The 24,912-nt window shown below is 46.2% G+C and overlaps 1 protein-coding gene across 1 annotated transcript in view; it reads right to left on the reverse strand.

Moving 5' to 3' along the window:
* Nucleotides 1–24,912, reverse strand: part of LOC149429405 (serine/threonine-protein phosphatase 4 regulatory subunit 4-like) — a 97,241-nt gene that overhangs the window by 10,982 nt on the left and 61,347 nt on the right. The window contains exons 4-8 of the mRNA XM_089666446.1: nt 20,979–21,052; nt 18,010–18,116; nt 16,281–16,388; nt 7,037–7,158; nt 3,517–3,639 (exon numbers count right to left, since the gene is read on the reverse strand). Coding sequence (XP_089522572.1) covers nt 3,517–3,639; nt 7,037–7,158; nt 16,281–16,388; nt 18,010–18,116; nt 20,979–21,052 — 534 coding nt within the window. The remainder of the gene's footprint in view (nt 1–3,516; nt 3,640–7,036; nt 7,159–16,280; nt 16,389–18,009; nt 18,117–20,978; nt 21,053–24,912) is intronic.

Here is a 24,912-nt window from a genome sequence, read left to right on the forward strand (position 1 = left end):
TAGATAGATAGATAATAGATAGATAGATAATAGATAGATAGATAGATAGATAATAGATAGATAGATAGATAGATAGATAGATAGATAGATAGATAGATAATAGATAGATAGATAGATAATAGATAGATAGATAGATAGATAATAGATAGATAGATAGATAGATAGATAGATAGATAGATAGATAGATAGATAATAGATAGATAGATAGATAATAGATAGATAGATAGATAGATAATAGATAGATAGATAGATAGATAGATAGATAGATAGATAGATAATAGATAGATAGATAGATAATAGATAGATAGATAGATAGATAATAGATAGATAGATAGATAGATAGATAGATAGATAGATAGATAATAGATAGATAGATAGATAATAGATAGATAGATAATAGATAGATAGATAGATAATAGATAGATAGATAGATAGATAGATAGATAGATAGATAGATAGATAGATAGATAATAGATAGATAGATAGATAATAGATAGATAGATAGATAGATAATAGATAGATAGATAGATAGATAGATAGATAGATAGATAGATAATAGATAGATAGATAGATAATAGATAGATAGATAGATAGATAGATAATAGATAGATAGATAATAGATAGATAGATAATAGATAGATAGATAGATAGATAGATAGATAGATAGATAGATAGATAATAGATAGATAGATAGATAGATAGATAGATAATAGATAGATAGATAGATAGATAGATAATAGATAGATAGATAGATAGATAGATAGATAATAGATAGATAGATAGATAGATAGATAGATAGATAGATAGATAATAGATAGATAGATAGATAGATAGATAATAGATAGATAGATAGATAATAGATAGATAGATAGATAGATAGATAGATAGATAGATAGATAATAGATAGATAGATAGATAGATAGATAGATAGATAGATAGATAGATAATAGATAGATAGATAGATAATAGATAGATAATAGATAGATAATAGATAGATAGATAATAGATAGATAGATAGATAGATAGATAATAGATAGATAGATAGATAGATAGATAATAGATAGATAGATAGATAGATAGATAGATAGATAGATAATAGATAGATAGATAGATAGATAGATAATAGATAGATAGATAATAGATAGATAGATAGATAATAGATAGATAGATAGATAGATAGATAGATAGATAGATAATAGATAGATAGATAGATAATAGATAGATAGATAGATAGATAATAGATAGATAGATAGATAGATAGATAGATAGATAATAGATAGATAGATAGATAATAGATAGATAGATAGATAGATAATAGATAGATAGATAGATAGATAGATAGATAGATAGATAGATAGATAGATAGATAGATAATAGATAGATAGATAGATAATAGATAGATAGATAGATAGATAATAGATAGATAGATAGATAGATAGATAGATAGATAGATAGATAGATAGATAGATAATAGATAGATAGATAGATAATAGATAGATAGATAATAGATAGATAGATAGATAATAGATAGATAGATAGATAGATAGATAGATAGATAGATAGATAGATAGATAGATAATAGATAGATAGATAGATAATAGATAGATAGATAGATAGATAATAGATAGATAGATAGATAGATAGATAGATAGATAGATAGATAATAGATAGATAGATAATAGATAGATAGATAGATAGATAGATAGATAGATAGATAGATAATAGATAGATAGATAGATAGATAGATAGATAGATAATAGATAGATAGATAGATAGATAGATAATAGATAGATAGATAGATAGATAGATAGATAATAGATAGATAGATAGATAGATAGATAGATAGATAGATAGATAATAGATAGATAGATAGATAGATAGATAGATAATAGATAGATAGATAGATAGATAGATAGATAATAGATAGATAGATAGATAGATAGATAGATAGATAGATAGATAGATAATAGATAGATAGATAGATAGATAGATAGATAGATAATAGATAGATAGATAGATAGATAGATAGATAATAGATAGATAGATAGATAGATAGATAGATAATAGATAGATAGATAGATAGATAGATAGATAGATAGATAGATAGATAGATAATAGATAGATAGATAGATAGATAGATAGATAATAGATAGATAGATAGATAGATAGATAGATAGATAGATAGATAGATAATAGATAGATAGATAGATAGATAGATAGATAATAGATAGATAGATAATAGATAGATAGATAGATAATAGATAGATAGATAGATAGATAGATAGATAGATAGATAGATAGATAGATAATAGATAGATAGATAGATAATAGATAGATAGATAATAGATAGATAGATAGATAGATAGATAGATAGATAGATAGATAGATAGATAATAGATAGATAGATAGATAGATAGATAGATAGATAATAGATAGATAGATAGATAGATAGATAATAGATAGATAGATAGATAGATAGATAGATAATAGATAGATAGATAGATAGATAGATAGATAGATAGATAGATAGATAGATAGATAGATAATAGATAGATAGATAGATAGATAGATAGATAATAGATAGATAGATAGATAGATAGATAGATAGATAGATAATAGATAGATAGATAGATAGATAGATAGATAATAGATAGATAGATAATAGATAGATAGATAGATAATAGATAGATAGATAGATAGATAGATAATAGATAGATAGATAGATAGATAGATAGATAGATAGATAATAGATAGATAGATAGATAGATAGATAGATAATAGATAGATAGATAATAGATAGATAGATAGATAATAGATAGATAGATAGATAGATAGATAGATAGATAGATAGATAGATAGATAATAGATAGATAGATAGATAAATAAGAGATATCAGGCAGACATAAGTATAACAGATCTGTCTTGTCAGCGAAGTCAAGCAAAATAAATTTTAATTTTGCATTAATTTATTTTTTCAAGGAAATAAAAAAAGAGAGTGAGAGAGATGGGAAGAAAGGAAAGAAAAAGAAAAGAAAAAAGGAATGGAGGAGGGTGGAAAGGAAACAAAGATAGGAAGAAGGAAAGTAAAAAAGGAAGAGAGGAGAGGATGCAGAAAGAAAAGAAAGGAGGAAGGGATTGAGGAAGAAAAGGGAAGGAAAGGAAAGGAAAGGAAAGGAAAGGAAAGGGGGGGAGGGAGGGAGGAAAGAAAGGAAGAGAAGAAATGGAAGGAATGGAAAGAGAAGGAAAGGAGAAAGAAAGAAGTAAAGAAAACAAAAGAAACTGTGGTGCATGCTCAGTGCGGTGTACACCGTGATCTTACAGAGAACAATGTAGCGCAAAGGCACAGAGAAGACACCAGAAAACAGATACAAGACAATTTCAGGCGATGGAGCAACAAGCAGGAACTCGGCACTCCTGGAGCACCAAAGCCCTTTCCTATTTCCCCTTTCAGAGCTCTGCTTCCTGTATAGTCCATGGGAATAGTCGCCCTGATGGAAGTGTAAGTCGGGAACCCACCTTGCAGGCCATGGCAGAGCTTCCCTAAGTGTAATGACAGCGATGTGAGGACAGATTCGTCAGCCTTGAAAGACTTCTCACAAAACGATTTCACCAGCGGGAGGACAACCTGACTCCGGTCATCTGGAGGGACACAACAGGCTTAGGAGGTCCTGTCATACAGTTTTGAAAGATCTTACACATCGAACATTAATGAAGAGAAAAAAATGTATTATACACTATATTAAAATGACAATATTAAGTGCTTATACGCTAATGTCAGTTCCTATGTATAATGACAGGTGTGCTGGATAGTATATGTACAGAGAAGGAGGAGGAAAGGCGCCTCTAAGTATAGCCGTAAAACTCATTTATTGCCCATAATGAAGAGCAATGTACAAGAGGATGGATAGAATCAGGCACACCAATAATCTGTCACGGGGAGTCCGCCACGGCGAGCAACATAATGTGTGGTTTGTGGATCATCATTTGTTAGACGCATTTCTGCTGAATTTGTTGTTGTATTCTGTCTCTCAGTGTTACACCGAACATTCCATTGTTAGACCGATCGTTTCTGTGTGAGGGGCGAACATTCCATTGTTAGACCGATCATTTCTGTGTGAGGGGCGACCATTCCATTGTTAGACCGATCGTTTCTGTGTGAGGGGCGAACATTCCATTGTTAGACCGATCATTTCTGTGTGAGGGGCGAACATTCCATTGTTAGACCGATTGTTTCTGTGTGAGGGGCGAACATTCCATTGTTAGACCGATCATTTCTGTGTGAGGGGCGAACATTCCATTGTTAGACCGATCATTTCTGTGTGAGGGGCGAACATTCCATTGTTAGACCGATCGTTTCTGTGTAAGGGGCGAACGTTCCATTGTTAGACCGATCATTTCTGTGTGAGGGGCGAACGTTCCATTGTTAGACCAATCATTTCTGTGTGAGGGGCGAACATTCCATTGTTAGACCGATCATTTCTGTGTGAGGGGCGAACATTCAGCATCAGCCAGGGGAGCAAATACACATTTCCTGCACTGTATTCCGCGGTGCACAGCGAAGTTACAGAGAGAGAACGGAAGGCACGGCTCCAGCTGCAGCCAGGAGATGCTTGTATGTCAATGAACTGCCATGGTCACCCTGATTGGCTATCATAGTGATCACATGATCGGGAATCAATCAGACCGATTCCTGATCGCAAGACAGAATGAGAGGCGCGCTCCTAGTTCTCAGGGGACGCGTCATTTACATTCTCACAGCCCTTTGCCTAGGCTGGAGAAAAGGCACTGAATATACACAGCTACAGTCTACACATACCGTGATCGAACATAACCAGCCTACACATACCGTGATCGAACATAACCAGTCTACACATACCGTGATCGAACATAACCAGCCTACACATACCGTGATCGAACATAACCAGTCTACGCATACCGTGATCGAACATAACCAGTCTACACATACCGTGATCGAACATAACCAGTCTACGCATACCGTGATCGAACATAACCAGCCTACACATACCGTGATCGAACATAACCAGTCTACACATACCGTGATCGAACATAACCAGCCTACACATACCGTGATCGAACATAACCAGTCTACACATACCGTGATCGAACATAACCAGTCTACACATACCGTGATCGAACATAACCAGCCTACACATACCGTGATCGAACATAACCAGTCTACACATACCGTGATCGAACATAACCAGTCTACACATACCGTGATCGAACATAACCAGCCTACACATACCGTGATTGAACATAACCAGTCTACGCATACCGTGATCGAACATAACCAGTCCGCACATACCGTGATCGAACATAACCAGTCCGCACATACCGTGATCGAACATAACCAGTCTACGCATACCGTGATCGAACATAACCAGTCCGCACATACCGTGATCGAACATAACCAGTCCACACATACCGTGATCGAACATAACCAGTCTACACATACCGTGATCGAACATAACCAGTCCGCACATACCGTGATCGAACATAACCAGTCTGCACATACCGTGATCGAACATAACCAGTCCGCACATACCGTGATCAAACATAACCAGTCTGCACATACCGTGATCGAACATAACCAGTCCACACATACCGTGATCGAACATAACCAGTCCACACATACCGTGATCGAACATAACCAGTCTGCACATACCATGATCGAACATAACCAGTCTACACATACCATGATCGAACATAACCAGTCCACACATACCGTGATCGAATATAACCAGTCTACACATACCGTGATCGCACATAACCAGTCTACACATACCGTGATCGAACATAACCAGTCTACGCATACCGTGATCGAATATAACCAGTCTACACATACCGTGATCGAATATAACCAGTCTACACATACCGTGATCGAATATAACCAGTCTACACATACCGTGATCGAACATAACCAGTCTACGCATACCGTGATCGAACATAACCAGTCCGCACATACCGTGATCGAACATAACCAGTCTGCACATACCGTGATCGAACATAACCAGTCCGCACATACCGTGATCGAACATAACCAGTCTGCACATACCGTGATCGAACATAACCAGTCTACACATACCGTGATCGAACATAACCAGTCCGCACATACCGTGATCAAACATAACCAGTCTGCACATACCGTGATCGAACATAACCAGTCCACACATACCGTGATCGAACATAACCAGTCTGCACATACCATGATCGAACATAACCAGTCTACACATACCGTGATCGAATATAACCAGTCTACACATACCGTGATCGAACATAACCAGTCTACGCATACCGTGATCGAACATAACCAGTCTACGCATACCGTGATCGAACATAACCAGTCTACGCATACCGTGATCGAACATAACCAGTCTACACATACCGTGATCGAACATAACCAGTCTACGCATACCGTGATCGAACATAACCAGTCTACGCATACCGTGATCGAACATAACCAGTCCGCACATACCGTGATCGAACATAACCAGTCTGCACATACCGTGATCGAACATAACCAGTCTGCACATACCGTGATCGAACATAACCAGTCCGCACATACCGTGATCGAACATAACCAGTCCACACATACCGTGATCGAACATAACCAGTCTGCACATACCATGATCGAACATAACCAGTCTACACATACCGTGATCGAATATAACCAGTCTACACATACCGTGATCGAACATAACCAGTCTACACATACCGTGATCGAACATAACCAGTCTACACATACCGTGATCGAACATAACCAGTCTACGCATACCGTGATCGAATATAACCAGTCTACACATACCGTGATCGAATATAACCAGTCTACGCATACCGTGATCGAACATAACCAGTCTACGCATACCGTGATCGAACATAACCAGTCTACACATACCGTGATCGAATATAACCAGTCTACGCATACCGTGATCGAACATAACCAGTCTACACATACCGTGATCGAACATAACCAGTCCGCACATACCGTGATCGAACATAACCAGTCTGCACATACCGTGATCGAACATAACCAGCAGATTGACCAGTGTCTCGAAGGCTGACAGTCGCACGCTGCTCCCCTCATCCCTCGCCAGTTCCACCAGCTCGGGGAGGATGGCTGATTTTGTTAATTCTGTCCTGCAACAAAGAATAATGACACATGAATATCATCTGGAGGGATGCAGAAGACACAAATCACCGAATTACAGCACATTGGTTACATTGTCAGGACAGGTTCTCTTAATAAGCCAAACTGATACTGTACTTACCCTGCCTGTCCATCAGGGGGAGCTCTAATCAAGGGTTCCCACCATCCCTGTACTGAGTTCCCAGGTCTGCACACCTGCTGTGCCCATTATGAGGGGTTCCCACCATCCCTGTGCTGAGTTCCCCGGTCTGCACACCCGCTGTGCCCAATATGAGGGGTTCCCACCATCCCTGTGCTTAATTCCCCGGTCTGCACACCCGCTGTGCCCAATATGAGGGGTTCCCACCATCCCTGTGCTGAGTTCCCGGGTCTGTACACCCACTGTGCCCATTATGAGGGGTTCCCACCATCCCTGTGCTGAGTTCCCGGGTCTGTACACCCGCTATGCCCATTATGAGGGGTTCCCACCATCCCTGTGCTGAGTTCCCGGGTCTGTACACCCGCTATGCCCATTATGAGGGGTTCCCACCATCCCTGTGCTGAGTTCCCAGGTCTGTACACCCGCTATGCCCATTATGAGGGGTTCCCACCATCCCTGTGCTGAGTTCCCGGGTCTGTACACCCGCTATGCCCATTATGAGGGGTTCCCACCATCCCTGTGCTGAGTTCCCCGGTCTGTACACCCGCTATGCCCATTATGAGGGGTTCCCACCATCCCTGTGCTGAGTTCCCGGGTCTGTACACCTGCTGTGTCCATTATGAGGGGTTCCCACCATCCCTGTGCTGAGTTCCCGGGTCTGTACACCCGCTATGCCCATTATGAGGGGTTCCCACCATCCCTGTGCTGTGTTCCCGGGTCTGTACACCCGCTATGCCCATTATGAGGGGTTCCCACCATCCCTGTGCTGAGTTCCCGGGTCTGTACACCCGCTATGCCCATTATGAGGGGTTCCCACCATCCCTGTGCTGAGTTCCCGGGTCTGTACACCCGCTATGCCCATTATGAGGGGTTCCCATCATCCCTGTGCTGAGTTCCAGGGTCTGTACACCCGCTGTGCCCATTATGAGGAGATCCCACCATCCCTGTGCTGAGTTCCCGGGTCTGTACACCCAGCATAGGAGTGCGTACTTTTCCCTCTGGAGTTCCCCTATAATCTCTCTCCCGCATGGCAGGGAACATTGCGATAACCTTCGATATGAATTATATTAGGTGGTCATCTGGCGGGCGGTCGGGGCGCCGCACTACGAAGGTGAACGATTTAGTCATCACGCGGAGAGCAGATGCGGCCATTGTTCCTCGCCTATTGAAGAGACGCTCGGCGGTGACTCAGCGAAGGAGACGGCGAGCGCTGAGCACAAGGCGCCATTTCCACGTTCGTCTGCCGGTGACATTTCCCCCGTCGGTGTGTCATTGTTCGCATCTTTTCATGATTCCTGACGCGACTGCACCCCCGTATCTGCCGCTTGTGGGGGCTTCGGGAACACGAGAACGCCCCCGCAGAGGGCACCCGCTATACTATTGTGTACGGATCGTTCTGAAGTGTCTGATGGAGGCGTACTTGTGGGCTGAAAGAGTGCAGGGGAAAGGGGGGGCACAGCGAGGGGGGGGAGCGAGGGGGGGGAGCGGGCTGAGGGGGGGGAGCGGGCTGAGGGGGCCGCGGTCAACCTGACAAACACGAATCCCACACACGGCGAGAAAGACAATTCTCAGGAATTACATTGTATCCACAGACAGAACTTTTCTTGTAGCTTTGGATGCAGAAGGGAGGAATGAGAACCCCTGGCGGGTTTTGGGGCCCATTCACATTGTCGCATTTTATGTGCGCTACAACCAAAGATCGCAGCGTGACGACTAATCTACGGCGAGCCCATTCACAACATCGCACCCTTCAATCACACTTAGAGCTTTGTAAATGTGCGCAAAATCACACCGCGCATATGTACTTTATTTAAAATTGGGCACCGCAATTGGAGACCAGTGACATCACCGCGAGTGCAGCCTATCCAATCACTAGAGAGCGGTGACATCACTGAGAATGCAGCCTATCCATTCACTAGAGAGCAGTGACATCACTGAGAATGCAGCCTATCCATTCACTAGAGAGCGATGACATCAACGTGAGTGCAGCCTATCCAATCACTAGAGAGCGATGACATCAACGTGAGTGCAGCCTATCCAATCACTAGAGAGCGGTGACATCACCAAGAATGCAGCCTATCCAATCACTAGAAAGCGGTGACATCACTGAGAATGCAGCCTATCCAATCACTAGAGAGCGGTGACATCACTGAGAATGCAGCCTATCCATTCACTAGAGAGCGGTGACATCACCGAGAATGCAGCCTATCCAATCACTAGAAAGCGGTGACATCACTGAGAATGCAGCCTATCCAATCACTAGAGAGCAGTGACATCACTGAGAATGCAGCCTATCCATTCACTAGAGAGCGGTGACATCACCGCGAGAATGCAGCCCATCCATTCACTAGAGAGCGGTGACATCACTGAGAATGCAGCCTATCCATTCACTAGAGAGCGGTGACATCACCGAGAATGCAGCCTATCCATTCACTAGAGAGCGGTGACATCACTGAGAACGCAGCCTATCCAATCACTAGAGAGCGGTGACATCACTGAGAATGCAGCCTATCCATTCACTAGAGCGGTGACATCACCGCGAGAATGCAGCCCATCCATTCACTAGAGAGCGGTGACATCACCGCGAGAATGCAGCCCATCCATTCACTAGAGAGCGGTGATATCACCGCGAGAATGCAGCCCATCCATTCACTAGAGAGCGGTGACATCACCGCGAGAATGCAGCCCATCCATTCACTAGAGAGCGGTGACATCACTGAGAATGCAGCCCATCCATTCACTAGAGAGCGGTGACATCACTGAGAATGCAGCCTATCCATTCACTAGAGAGCGGTGACATCACCGCGAGAATGCAGCCCATCCATTCACTAGAGAGCAGTGACATCACTGAGAATGCAGCCTATCCATTCACTAGAGAGTGGTGACATCACTGAGAATGCAGCCCATCCATTCACTAGAGAGCGGTGACATCACTGAGAATGCAGCCCATCCATTCACTAGAGAGCGGTGACATCACCGAGAATGCAGCCTATCCAATCACTAGAGAGCGGTGACATCACTGAGAATGCAGCCTATCCATTCACTAGAGAGCGGTGACATCACCGCGAGAATGCAGCCCATCCATTCACTAGAGAGCGGTGACATCACCGCGAGAATGCAGCCCATCCATTCACTAGAGAGCAGTGACATCACTGAGAATGCAGCCTATCCATTCACTAGAGAGCGGTGACATCACTGAGAATGCAGCCTATCCATTCACTAGAGAGCGGTGACATCACTGAGAATGCAGCCTATCCATTGACTAGAGAGCGGTGACATCACTGAGAATGCAGCCTATCCATTGACTAGAGAGCGGTGACATCACTGAGAATGCAGCCTATCCATTCACTAGAGAGCGGTGACATCACCGAGAATGCAGTCTATCCATTCACTAGAGAGCGGTGACATCACCGAGAATGCAGCCTATCCATTCACTAGAGAGCAGTGACATCACCGAGAATGCAGCCTATCCATTCACTAGAGAGCGGTGACATCACCGAGAATGCAGCCTATCCATTCACTAGAGAGCAGTGACATCACCGAGAATGCAGCCTATCCATTCACTAGAGAGCAGTGACATCACTGAGAATGCAGCCTATCCATTCACTAGAGAGCGGTGACATCACTGAGAATGCAGCCTATCCATTCACTAGAGAGCGGTGACATCACTGAAACACCAACAACTGTAAGCATGCAAATAACCAGACACCTTAACCCCTCCCCCTCCTTCCTGACCAGGCCATTTTTTGTGTTACGGAGCTGCGTTACTTTGACAATTGCGCGGTCATGCAACGCTGCACCCACATGACATTTACATGCTTTTTCCCCACGAATTGAGCTTTCTTTCGGTGGTATTTGATCGCCTGTGAGGTTTTTATTTTTTTAAGAAAAAAAAAAATATTTCGGACTTTTTGCTATTAAAGATGTCCTGTAAAAAAATGTTAAAAAATCAAATTCCGTCAAAAATTTCGGCCAAAATGTATTCTACTCCAATCCGTGTAAATTAATTGGTGTACGTGAAAGTTATAGCGTCTACAAATGGCGGGATATATACTGGGATTTTTTTCTACTAGTAATGGCGGCGATCAGCAACTTATAGCGGAACTGCGGCGGACATTCTGACACTGGGGGGAGGGGAACTGACTTGGTGTCACTGACATCCCCAGTGACACCAATACAGTGATCAGTCCTAAAAAAAAGCCTGACACTGTACTAATGGCACTGGGCAGGAAGGGGTTAATGTGAAGGGCGATCAAAGGGTTAACTGTGTGCTGGGAGTGACAGTATGTTAAATAAATAAATAAATGATATAAACAAATAAAATAAAAATGTAAACATTTTTTTTTAAAAATTATAATTTTTGGTTATAAACCATTTTGTTTTTTTTACTAAAAAGATAACTGAATACATTTTGGCCAAGATTTATGATGAAATATTATTTATTTGCAAAATTTTATAAGAAAAACACCTTTTTTCAAAATGTTTGAACTTTTTCATTTACGTAGCAAAAAAAATAAAAATCCCAGTGGTGAATAAATAACAAAAAAATGTTTTATCTGTCTCAAAAAAATGATAAAAATTCATACGGGTGCAGTGTTGCATGACCGCGCAATTGTCATTCAAAGTGTGATAGCGCTGAAAGCTGAAAATTGGCCTGGAAGGGGGGGAAAGTGTCCGGACTGGGAAGGGGGGAAAGTGTCCGGACCGGGAAGGGGGGAAAGTGTCCGGACTGGAAGGGGGTGAAAGTGTCCGGACTGGAAGGGGGGAAAGTGTCCGGACTGGAAGGGGGTGAAAGTGTCCGGACTGGAAGGGGGTGAAAGTGTCCGGACTGGAAGGGGGTGAAAGTGTCCGGACTGGAAGGGGGGGAAAGTGTCCGGACTGGAAGGGGGGGAAAGCGTCCGGACTGGAAGGGGGTGAAAGTGTCCGGACCGGGAAGGGGGGAAAGTGTCCGGACAGGAAGGGGGGGAGAAGTGTCCGGACTGGAAGGGGGGGAAAGTGTCCGGACTGGAAGGGGGGGAAAGTGTCCGGACTGGAAGGGGGGGAAGTGTCCGGACTGGAAGGGGGGGAAAGTGTCCGGACTGGAAGGGGGGGAAAGTGTCCAGACTGGAAGGGGGGGAAAGTGTCCGGACTGGAAGGGGGTGAAAGTGTCATAACAGGAAGGGGGTGAAAGTGTCCGGACTGGAAGGGGGGGAAAGTGTCCGGACTGGAAGGGGGGAAAGTGTCCGGACTGGAAGGGGGTGAAAGTGTCCGGACTGGAAGGGGGGGAAGTGTCCGGACTGGAAGGGGGTGAAAGTGTCATAACAGGAAGGGGGTGAAAGTGTCCGGACTGGAAGGGGGGGAAAGTGTCCGGACTGGAAGGGGGGGAAAGTGTCCGGACTGGAAGGGGGGGAAAGTGTCCGGACTGGAAGGGGGGGGGGGAAGTGTCCGGACTGGAAGGGGGGGGGAAAGTGTCCGGACTGGAAGGTGGTGAAAGTGTCCGGACTGGAAGGGGGGGGGGAAAGTGTCCGGACTGGAAGGGGGGGGGGGAAAGTGTCCGGACTGGAAGGGGGGGGGGAAAGTGTCCGGACTGGAAGGGGGGGAAAGTGTCCGGACTGGAAGGGGGGGAAAGTGTCCGGACTGGAAGGGGGGGAAAGTGTCCGGACTGGAAGGGGGGGGGGGGAAAGTGTCTGGACTGGAAGGGGGGGGGGGAAAGTGTCTGGACTGGAAGGGGGGGAAAGTGTCCGGACTGGAAGGTGGTGAAAGTGTCCGGACTGGAAGGGGGGTGAAAGTGTCCGGACTGGAAGGTGGTGAAAGTGTCCGGACTGGAAGGGGGGGGGAAAGTGTCCGGACTGGAAGGTGGTGAAAGTGTCCGGACTGGAAGGGGGGAAAGTGTCCGGACTGTAAGGGGGTGAAAGTGTCCGGACTGGAAGGGGGGGAAAGTGTCCGGACTGGAAGGGGGGGAAAGTGTCCGGACTGGAAGGGGGGGAAAGTGTCCGGACTGGAAGGGGGGGAAAGTGTCCGGACTGGAAGGTGGTGAAAGTGTCCGGACTGGAAGGGGGGAAAGTGTCCGGACTGGAAGGGGGGGAAAGTGTCCGGACTGGAAGGGGGGGAAAGTGTCCGGACTGGAAGGGGGGGAAAGTGTCCGGACTGGAAGGGGGGGAAAGTGTCCGGACTGGAAGGTGGTGAAAGTGTCCGGACTGGAAGGGGGGAAAGTGTCCGGACTGGAAGGGGGGGAAAGTGTCCGGACTGGAAGTGGGGGGGGGGAGTGTCCGGACTGGAAGGGGGGGGGAGTGTCCGGACTGGAAGGGGTTAAGCGGTTAAAAAAAAACACTTTACCCCGAGATCTATACAAGGGAATGGACGATGTTTCGGGGATTCTTCTGTATTTCTCTCCTTTAGCTCGGCATTCTGGGAATTACCTAATTATAAGGCTGACAACTCGAATATTTCCTGAGGACATCGACTTCCTTTCAAGAAAACTTCATCACATTCATTCCACAAGAGATTCGATTGATGACAGAAGTAGCGCAGTTTGCCGTAGGAAGTCGATCGTCGTACGGCAGAATATATCAGTGAACAGAATGGCGCCATGACAAGTCCCGCCCCCGTGTCAGATAGTATTGAGGCATCAAGATTCATTTGATGAAGCATGTGGATGTACGCTGGCTCACTGGGCTCCCTGGAGGAAATTAGATTGTCAGCTCTTGTGATATACGGTAAATTCACGGGGTGTGGGACATCAATGGAAAAACTGCCCATGAATGTATCACAACTGCCATTGGGTTTGTTCCTCCAATTGGCTGCTGAGAGCGAAGAGAAAGACAGGATATTCCCAAATATGGAGGAGCATGTGACTCTGCCCTTTCCTTTTCAAGTGACAGCACCGGTGCTCTGTGATTGGCTGCTCACACACTGTCACATGGGGGGGGGGGGTTGTAGCTCTGCGTAAGATCTTGACACAAAATGAACCTCATCCAAAAAGTTACAAAAAACAAACAAAATTATCACGCCAACATTGCTGAGCTTGTGTCATCTCTCGCACCAAACCGCGGACCTGAAGAGAGTCCACCCTGATCTTCTGCTCCGATCCCGATATCCATTCCCCCGAACAGCCGGGGTCAGGCTTGGAGACCAGTAGCAGTAGAGACTCCCACCAACCAGCAGGCTCACCCGAGGTGCGGAGTCCAAGCACTAACCGATGTTCCCCAGAGCTAGAGCTCCTGATGGTGGGGATAGATTTTTCTGTGTATTAGTACCAGGTTGCGGTCCTCAGGATCTCCCCACCAGGAGGGGTGCAGGCTGGGGTCCAGTAGCAGATACAGCAGGTAGGGATCAAGCAGAAGCGTAGTAAGTAAACAAGCCAAAGGGTGGGGACAACTGGTTGCCCATTGGGATCAAGAGGAAACGTACGAGGAACAAACCAAAGGTCGGTATCAAGTGGTCCCAGGTTGAGATCAAGCAGAGGCACAGTAGAAGAACAAGCCAAAGGTCAATAATGAGTGGTCCTAGGTTGGGATCAAGCAGAGGCACAGTAGAAGAACAAGCCAAAGGTCAATAATGAGTGGTCCTAGGTTGGGATCAAGCAGAGGCACAGTAGAAGAGCAAGCCAAAGGTCAGTAATGAGTGGTCCCAGGTTGAGATCAAGCAGAGGCACAGTAGAAGAGCAAGCCAAAGGTCAGTAATGAGTGGTCCCAGGTTGAGATCAAGCAGAGGCACAGTAGAAGAACAAGCCAAAGGTCAATAATGAGTGGTCCCAGGTTGAGATCAAGCAGAGGCACAGTAGAAGAACAAGCCAAAGGTCAGTAATGAGTGGTCCCAGATTGAGATCAAGCAGAGGCACAGTAGAAGAACAAGCCAAAGGTCAGTAATGAGTGGTCCCAGGTTGAGATCAAGCAGAGGCACAGTAGAAGAACAAGCCAAAGGTCAGTAATGAGTGGTCCTAGGTTGGGATCAAGCAGAGGCACAGTAGAAGAACAAGCCAAAGGTCAATAATGAGTGGTCCCAGGTTGAGATCAAGCAGAGGCACAGTAGAAGAACAAGCCAAAAGGTCAATAATGAGTGGTCCTAGGTTGGGATCAAGCAGAGGCACAGTAGAAGAACAAGCCAAAGGTCAATAATGAGTGGTCCCAGGTTGGGATCAAGCAGAGGCACAGTAGAAGAACAAGCCAAAAGTTGGTAATGAGTGGTCCCAGGTTGGGATCCAGCTGAAGCACAGTAGAAGAACAAGCCAAAGGTCAGTAACAAGAGGTCCTCGGTTGGGATCAAGCAGAGGCACAGTAGAACAAGCCAAAGGTCGGTGACGAGTGGGAGCCAAGATACAGATGGCAGTAGGAGAGTGAAGAGCCAGACAGACATCACCTGGATATAATAATCTGGCAAACAGGAAGTACAAAGGCATGGCTTAAATAGGAAGTTCAAGGGAGGAGCAAAGGGTTCAAGGTTCACCAGAAAGACACAAGGCAAGATTGTCTATGGAATCAAGCAGGGAGCTGGCCAGCATTTCAGGTGGCTCAGCAAGAAGAGATACTGCCAGACACAGCAGAGGTCGCAGGTTCAGATCCAGGTCCTGACACAGTGAATGTGGCGAAATCCACTTTTGCACAATCCATTTTCTACCCAAGAGCAATGTGCTACTAAGCCCCAGTCTCAGATTCACGTGATGTTCTAGAACCTCTCTACGCCCCCAAATACTCGTGTGGATCGCATGCAACCTCTCTATGCCCCCAAATACTCGTGTGGATCGCATGCAACCTCTCTATGCCCCCAAATACTCGTGTGGATCGCATGCAACCTCTCTACGCCCCCAAATACTCGTGTGGATCGCATGCAACCTCTCTACGCCCCCAAATACTCGTGTGGATCGCATGCAACCTCTCTATACCCCCAAATACTCGTGTGGATCGCATGCAACATTTGAATACAGTATTGACGTGTTGAATAACATCTCTCCGATATACACTTCCAGATCCTTCCGTGTGAAGACGCTCGGCTTACCCTATGCCCTGGGCGATGTATTCAAGTTGGCGGCACATACAAGAACGAACTTCGTATTCCACGTCCTGACACAGGGACTCCACTAGGGGGAGGATGTCTCGCTTTACTCTGCAATACACAAGTCACATGCTGCTCTGAAGATTATTATTATTATACAGGATTTATGGCGCCAACAGTGTGCTCAGCGCTGTACAATATAACAGGAGACAATACAGCAACAATACAGATCAATACAAGAGGGATAGGAGGGCCCTGATCCTGGGAGCTTACAATCTAGGAGGGAGGGCCCTGATCCTGGGAGCTTACAATCTAAGAGGGAGGGCCCTGATCCTGGGAGCTTACAATCTAGGAGGGAGGGGCTAGTGGTACAAAAGGTAGTAACTGTGGGGGATGGACTGGTGGGAGGAATAGAAGATTCCATCATTAGCTGAGGGCAGGATAGGCTTCCCTGAAGAGATCGATTTTCAGAGATCGCCTAAAAGTGAGCAGAGTAGGCGATAGTCTGATGGATTGGGGTAGAGAGTTCCAGAAGATGGGGGAAGCTCTGGAGAAGTCCTGGAGACGAGCATGGGAGGAGGAGACAAGGGAGCCAGAGAGCAGGAGGTCGTGCGAGGAGTGAAGAGGACGGTTTGGGTGATATTTGGAGACAAGATTGGTGATGTAATTTGCAGAAGATACAAAAGAAACACAAATACGGCTATTTGGGAGGCTATTCTCTTCTAGGGGCCACTATCCTATTGACATCAATGATTTGGCGGGGGGGATTCTCTTCTGGGGGCACTATCCCACTGACACCAATGATTTGGGAGGCTATTCTGCTCTGGGGGCCACTATCCCACTGACACCAATGATTTGGGAGGCTATTCTCTTCTGGGGGCCACTATCCCACTGACACCAATGATTTGGGAGGCTATTCTCTTCTGGGGGCCACTATCCCACTGACACCAATGATTTGGGAGGCTATTCTCTTCTGGGGGCCACTATCCCACTGACACCAATGATTTGGGAGGCTATTCTCTTCTAGGGGCCACTATCCCACTGACACCAATGATTTGGGAGGCTATTCTGCTCTGGGGGCCACTATCCCACTGACACCAATGATTTGGGAGGCTATTCTCTTCTGGGGGCCACTATCCCACTGACACCAATGATTTGGGAGGCTATTCTGCTCTGGGAGCCACTATCCCACTGACACCAATGATTTGGGAGGCTATTCTGCTCTGGGGGCCACTATCCCACTGACACCAATGATTTGGGAGGCTATTCTCTTCTAGGGGCCACTATCCCACTGACACCAATGATTTGGGAGGCTATTCTGCTCTGGGGGCCACTATCCCACTGACACCAATGATTTGGGAGGCTATTCTGCTCTGGGGGCCACTATCCCACTGACACCAATGATTTGGGAGGCTATTCTGCTCTGGGGGCCACTATCCCACTGACACCAATGATTTGGGAGGCTATTCTGCTCTGGGAGCCACTATCCCACTGACACCAATGATTTGAGAGGCTATTCTGCTCTGGGGGCCACTATCCCACTGACACCAATGATTTGGGAGGCTATTCTCTTCTAGGGGCCACTATTCCACTGACACCAATGATTTGGGAGGCTATTCTGCTCTGGGGGCCACTATCCCACTGACACCAATGATTTGCGCCTGGAGTTCAGCTCCCCAGTACAGTATGGTGTCCATCCGTTCCCGGAATGGCACTGTGCCGCTGTACTTACATGTGAGACTCGAACTTGTTGGCTATTTTCCCGAGAATCTTGCAGCTGGTGAGGCGGGACTGTAACGTCTGGGACAGCTGTGCTTTGGATACAAGAGGGTTCAAAATCTGAAAAGTAACAGAATGAACAGCGACTTACCATGATTTATATACAACATGAACATTCAGAAGCACCAGAATGTCCCAAAGTACGACCGATACTCATGTGTGTGCGAATAGCCCGGCCAGGTGTTCCCAACTCCGCCCACTGCCAGTTACCCCGGACATGTGACCAGAGGCCGGGGTCTCATCCAATAATACGTCTGATAATAATGCAGAATAAAGGGACAATACTGAACCCTGATTGGGGGGTTTCCATCTTTGTTCTGTTGGGGAGATTTTTCCTTACTTCCTGTCCTACAGAATGAACAGGAAATGAGATGGAAACTGTTAAAGAGAAGGTAAACTGCGATTCTGTTTTACGTGGGTCTCTTCTGGGGGCCACTATCCCACTGACACCAATGATTTGGGAGGATGTTCTCCTGTGTGGGGCCACTATCCCACTGACACCAATGATTTGGGAGGATGTTCTCCTGTGTTGTGCCACTATCCCACTGACACCAATGATTTGGGAAGCTATTCTCTTCTGGGGGCCACTATCCTACTGACACCAAAGATTTGGGACGCTATTCTCTTCTGGGGGCCACTATCCCACTGACACCAAAGATTTGGGACGCTATTCTCTTCTGGGGGCCACTATCCTACTGACACCAAAGATTTGGGACGCTATTCTCTTCTGGGGGCCACTATCCTACTGACACCAAAGATTTGGGACGCTATTCTCTTCTGGGGGCCACTATCCTACTGACACCAAAGATTCGGGACGCCATTCTCTTCTGGGGGCCACTATCCCACTGACATCAAAGATTTGGGAAGCTATTCTCTTCTGGGGGCCACTATCCCACTGACACCAAAGATTTGGGACGCTATTCTCTTCTGGGGGCCACTGTTCTACTGAAACCAATGATTTTGGGGGATATTCTCTTCTAGGGGCCACTATCCTACTGACACCAAAGATTTGGGAAGCTATTCTCTTCTGGGTGCCGCTATTCCAATGACACCAATGATTTGAGATTCTGTTCTCTTCTGGGAGCCACAATACCACTGACACCAATGATTCGGAAGGCTATTCTCTTTTAGGGGCTACTATTCTACTGACACCAACGATTTGGGACGCTATTCTCTTCTGGGTGCCACTATTCCAACGACACCAATGATTTTGGGCAGGGGCCATTCTCTTCTGGGGGGGGGCACTATCCCACTCACACCAATGATTTGGAGGCTATTCTCACCTGTTGGCCATAGTCCCACTGACACCGATGATTTGAGGCTGTTCTCTGTGGGGGGGCCACTATCCCACTGACAGCAATGATCTGGGGAGCCGTTCTTTCCTGGGGGGCCACCATCCTACTGACACCAATGATTTGAGGCTGTTCTATTCTGGGGGCTACTACCCCACTAACATCAATGATTTGGGAGGTTATTCTGTTCTGGGGGCCACTATTCTACTGACACAAATGATCTGGAGGGACGGGCTATTCTATTTTGGGGGCCACTATCCTACTGATTTGGGTGGGGGCTATTCTGTTCTGGGGGCCACTATCCCACCAAAACTAAAGATTTGGGAGGCTATTCTCCACTGAGAGCCACTATTCTACTGACACCAATGATTGGGGGGGGGGGCTATTCTATTCTGGGGATCACTATCTTGATTTGGGGGGGTCTATTATGTTCTGGGGGGCCACTATCCCACTGAAACCAAAGATTTGTGAGGCTATTCTCTTCTGGGGGCCACTATTCTACTGACACCAATGATTTGAGACTGTTCTCTTCTGGGGGCCACTATCACCAATGATTTGGGAGTCTATTTTATTCTGGGGGCCACTATCATACTGATTTGGAGGGGGAGCTATTGTCTTCTGGGGGGCCACTATCCCGCTGACACCAAAGATTTGGGAGGTTATTCTCTTCTGGGGGCCACTATTCTACTGACACCAATGATTGGAGGGGGCTATTCTATTCTGGGGGTCACTATCCTACTGATTTGGGGGGCTATTCTGTTCTGGGGGTCACTATCCCACTGACACCAATGATTTGGGAGGCTATTCTGTTCTGGGGGCCACAATACCACTGACACCAATGATTTGGGAGGCTATTCTGTTCTGGGGGCCACAATACCACTGACACCAATCATTTGGGAGGATATTCTCTTCTGGGGGTCACTATCCCACTGTCACCAATGATCTGGGAGGTTATTCTCTTCTGGGGGCCACTATTCTACTGACACCAATGGTTTGAGGCTATTCTCTTCTGGGGGCCACAATCCGCTGACACCAATGATTTGGGGGCTATTCTCCCTTTGTAATATATTTTATATACATAGTTTGCACTCCCATACTTTAATTTTATGGGTATAAACTTTTTTTTTCTGTTGGGGCATGAAAGGTTCTGGAATTTCTGGGGCCCCGCTCCGTCTAAGGCAAGGAACCTCAGCTCTAAGGGGCCCCCTATGTAGCGGTGGGGGCTGTCTCTGTTACCTACCAGCAGGACCTCTTACACAGGAGGTGGTATCTCGGGGGCCCCGGCAGCGTTCTGCAGAGGCCACTCGAGGATATCTGTCCCGGGCCGGGCCCTTGGCAGTCTACTCGCTGTCAGCAGAAGAAATACCGCGTCTGCATGGAGTCAGCGCACAGAGCCCGCTGTGTTCTATCAGCCATGGAGACTCCTGGATCTGCCAGTTACCAAGGAGCCGGACACCACCGTACTGAAATTGGGGCCCCCCAGTGCCAACTTTACAGACATAATTCACTTGGAGAAAAGCTTGGGGCCCCGCTCCGACAATATGCATAATGGCAGCAGATTAAAGGGGAACTCTAGTTTGATCTGAACATTTGTCCCTGTGTGTGTCCAGGCAGAGATGGCTTTCATTACCTCGTGTCTGATGGTCTCCTTTGGCAAGACGTCTATGACGGCGAGGAGGGTGTCCAGCCACGCGTTGCTCACACCTGCCACAGAAACATCCAATCAGAAACCATCGTTGTATATCATCCGTACATTCCGTCATGGAACGCGTCAGCCAAGAGCACCTGTCACCTTCACAGTGACAGGACGGGTGGAGATCATGTTCCTGGATGGGCTGCTGTCTACCTGAACGTCAGGAGATTCCCATGTACCTCCATGGTGGGGATGACTGTTCTGCGTCCACCTTGTTGTAGACCCAGCGATGTCACAGTTGCCCATTTATTACCTTTGTATTCCCATCAGTATCCAGTTCTTACCAAAGTGTGGTTGTGATTGCCCATGTATTGCCATTGTTGCCTATTTGTTGCCCATGTATTGCCATTGTTGCCTATTTGTTGCCCATGTATTGCCATTGTTGCCTATTTGTTGCCCATGTATTGCCATTGTTGCCTATTGATTGCCCATGTATTGCCATTGTTGCCTATTTATTGCCCATGTATTGCCATTGTTGCCTATTGATTGCCCATGTATTGCCATTGTTGCCTATTTGTTGCCCATGTATTGCCATTGTTGCCTATTTATTGCCCATTGTGACGGGAGTGACTTTTGGGGGTGGGGGGACCGCTTGGTCAGCTCATGTCCCCCTCATTATGTTTAAGGCACCCTGTGCCTGTTAAGGGTTACAGGGTGTGTATGTGAATGTCTGAGTTCTGTGTATAGTGTGTTGTCCATTGTCTGTTTACCATGTGCTACCCCCCATGGTGCTGTGTCTCCCTGTCCAGCCAACTATTATGGGATGTACTGTTTGTGTATTGGTGTGGGGGTTGGGCAATGTCCTTTGCCACATGGTTGCATCCCATTGTTCTGTGTCTGGTTGGATGGGGAGGGGTGATGAGGTGTTTCCTGTCCCTGGTTGTCTTTCCCCGCCCTCTGTATAAAACATGTTTTGTGTACAATAAAGTTAGTTGACTTCCTGTTTTAGTAAGAGCTGGTTGTCTGTCTATTTTCCTGAGGGATTCCAAGGGTGTGGTCCGTGGATGGTGTTCGGACAGGGGAAGCTGCAGGATAACGGAATATACCCAAGTGCGGTCGGGTACCGGTTCCGTTACACCCATGTATTGCCATTGTTGCCTATTGATTGCCCATGTATTGCCATTGTTGCCTATTTGTTGCCCATGTATTGCCATTGTTGCCTATTTATTGCCCATGTATTGCCACCATTGCCCTTTCGTTGGAAAAAAAAAATCTACTGACTGTGTATTTGCTGCCCATGTATTGTCACAGTTGCCCATTTGTTGCCTGTGTAAACCTCAAGATCATTTATTATTGTTTCTCAATGAATGCAAAGGGTTGTCTGATTGGAGGAGGTGGAGAGGTGGGGATACCATACTTTCCACCTTGTCCAATCAGAGAATGCTTCGCATTCATTCGGAAAATGCAAAACATTCTCTGAATGGTGCCTATACTGAGCGACCGGCCCCCTGTGTTCACAATGCAGCAGGCCAATCACAGAGCACGGAACCCCAAAGCCAGAGGAGATCACTGGAATAGTGGTGTAGCAAAGGTATAGGTGTAATGTAGCAGCATCGGTGTAGAAGTCATGTAGTAGCAGTGTATTAGCACTACTAAACCTCTGCTACACCACTATTACACCACTACTACACCACTATTACACCACTATAACTACACTACACCACTATTACACCACTACTAAACCTCTACTACACCACTATTACACCGCTACTACACCACTATTACACCGCTACTACACCGCTATTACACCGCTATTACACCACTATTACACCACTATTACACCACTATTACACCACTACTACACCACTACTACACCACTATTACACCGCTACTACACCACTATTACACCGCTACTACACCGCTATTACACCGCTACTACACCACTATTACACCACTATTACACCACTATTACACTACTACTACACCACTATTACACCACTACTACACCACTATTACACCGCTACTACACCACTATTACACCACTACTACACCACTATTACACCGCTACTACACCACTATTACACCGCTACTACACCACTATTACACCGCTACTACACCACTATTACACCGCTATTACACCACTACTACACCACTACTACACCACTATTACACCACTACTACACCACTATTACACCGCTACTACACCACTATTACACCGCTACTACACCACTATTACACCGCTACTACACCACTATAACACCACTACTATACCACGATAACATCACTACTACACCACTACTCCAGTGAAGTCGACCGCTGGGTGTGGGCGTCATTCAAGGAATGCTTTGCATTTTCTCGATGAATGCAAACCATTCTTTGATTGGATTGGACAAGGTGGAGAGCATGATGTCACCACCCTGCTTCTGCACCACATCCAATCAGAGAATGTTTGCATTCATTGGGAATATGCAAAGAGATTTCTGAATGATGCCCATGCCGAGTGGCCAACCTCCTGTGTTCACAATGCAGCAGGGCAGCCAGAAGCACGTGGAGATCACTGTAGTAGGGGGTGTAGTAGGGGTGTAGTAGGGGTGTAGTAGGGGGTGTAGTAGGGGGTGTAGTAGGGGTGTAGTAGGGGGTGTAGTAGGGGTGTAGTAGGGGTGTAGTAGAGGTGAAGTAGGGGTGTAGTAGGGGGTGTAGTAGGGGTGTAGTAGGGGGTGTAGTAGGGGTGTAGTAGGGGTGTAGTAGGGGTGTAGTAGGGGGGTAGTAGGGGTGAAGTAGGGGTGTAGTAGGGGTGTAGTAGGGGTGTAGTAGGGGTGAAATAGGGGTGTAGTAGGGGTGTAGTAGGGGGTGTAGTAGGGGTGTAGTAGGGGTGTAGTAGTGGTGTAGTAGCAGTGTATTAACAATGTCTACCTTAGTGACTTCCAGCTTCTGGAGGGAAGTAACAGGTATGGTATATACATAGTTGCTCCAAGCTGGAACAATGTAACAATAGCCAACCCTGGAATTGTTCTTCATACCCTGTAGGATTGACACGTCCCGCCTCATGTAGGTGGTCAGGGGGCGCATGGGTGTGGTGTATGATATTCAGCTGGAGAAACCAATCATTGCCAGCTGCTGAGACTAAAGTATGACGAGTTTCTTCCATGTACGTCCCATTGTATGATCTCTGGTCCCACTGTATGGACACTGGTCCCATTGTATGATCTCTGGTCCCATTGTATGGACTCTGGTCCCATTGTATGGACTCTGGTCCCATTGTATGGACTCTGGTCCCATTGTATGGACACTGGTCCCATTGTATGGACTCTGGTCCCATTGTATGGACTCTGGTCCCATTGTATGGACTCTGGTCCCATTGTATGGACACTGGTCCCATTGTATGATCTCTGGTCCCATTGTATGGACACTGGTCCCATTGTATGGACTCTGGTCCCATTGTAAGGACTCTGGTCCCATTGTATGGACTCTGGTCCCATTGTATGGACTCTGGTCCCATTGTATGATCTCTGGTCCCACTGTATGGACTCTGGTCCCATTGTATGATCTCTGGTCCCATTGTATGAACTCTGGTCCCATTGTATGATCTCTGGTCCCATTGTATGAACTCTGGTCCCATTGTATGATCTCTGATCCCATTGTATGATCTCTGGTCCCATTGTATGATCTCTGGTCCCATTGTATGATCTCTGGTCCCATTGTATGATCTCTGGTCCCATTGTATGATCTCTGGTCCCATTGTATGATCTCTGGTCCCATTGTATGAACTCTGGTCCCATTGTATGATGTCTGGTCCCATTGTATGGACTCTGGTCCCATTGTATGATCTCTGATCCCATTGTATGATCTCTGATCCCATTGTATGGACTCTGGTCTCATTGTATGATGTCTGATCCCATTGTATGATCTCTGATCCCATTGTATGGACTCT

Source organism: Staurois parvus, unplaced genomic scaffold, assembly GCF_062004578.1.
Source record: "Staurois parvus isolate SC_StPar_1 unplaced genomic scaffold, SC_StPar_1.0 ptg002714l, whole genome shotgun sequence".
Taxonomy (NCBI): domain Eukaryota; kingdom Metazoa; phylum Chordata; class Amphibia; order Anura; family Ranidae; genus Staurois; species Staurois parvus.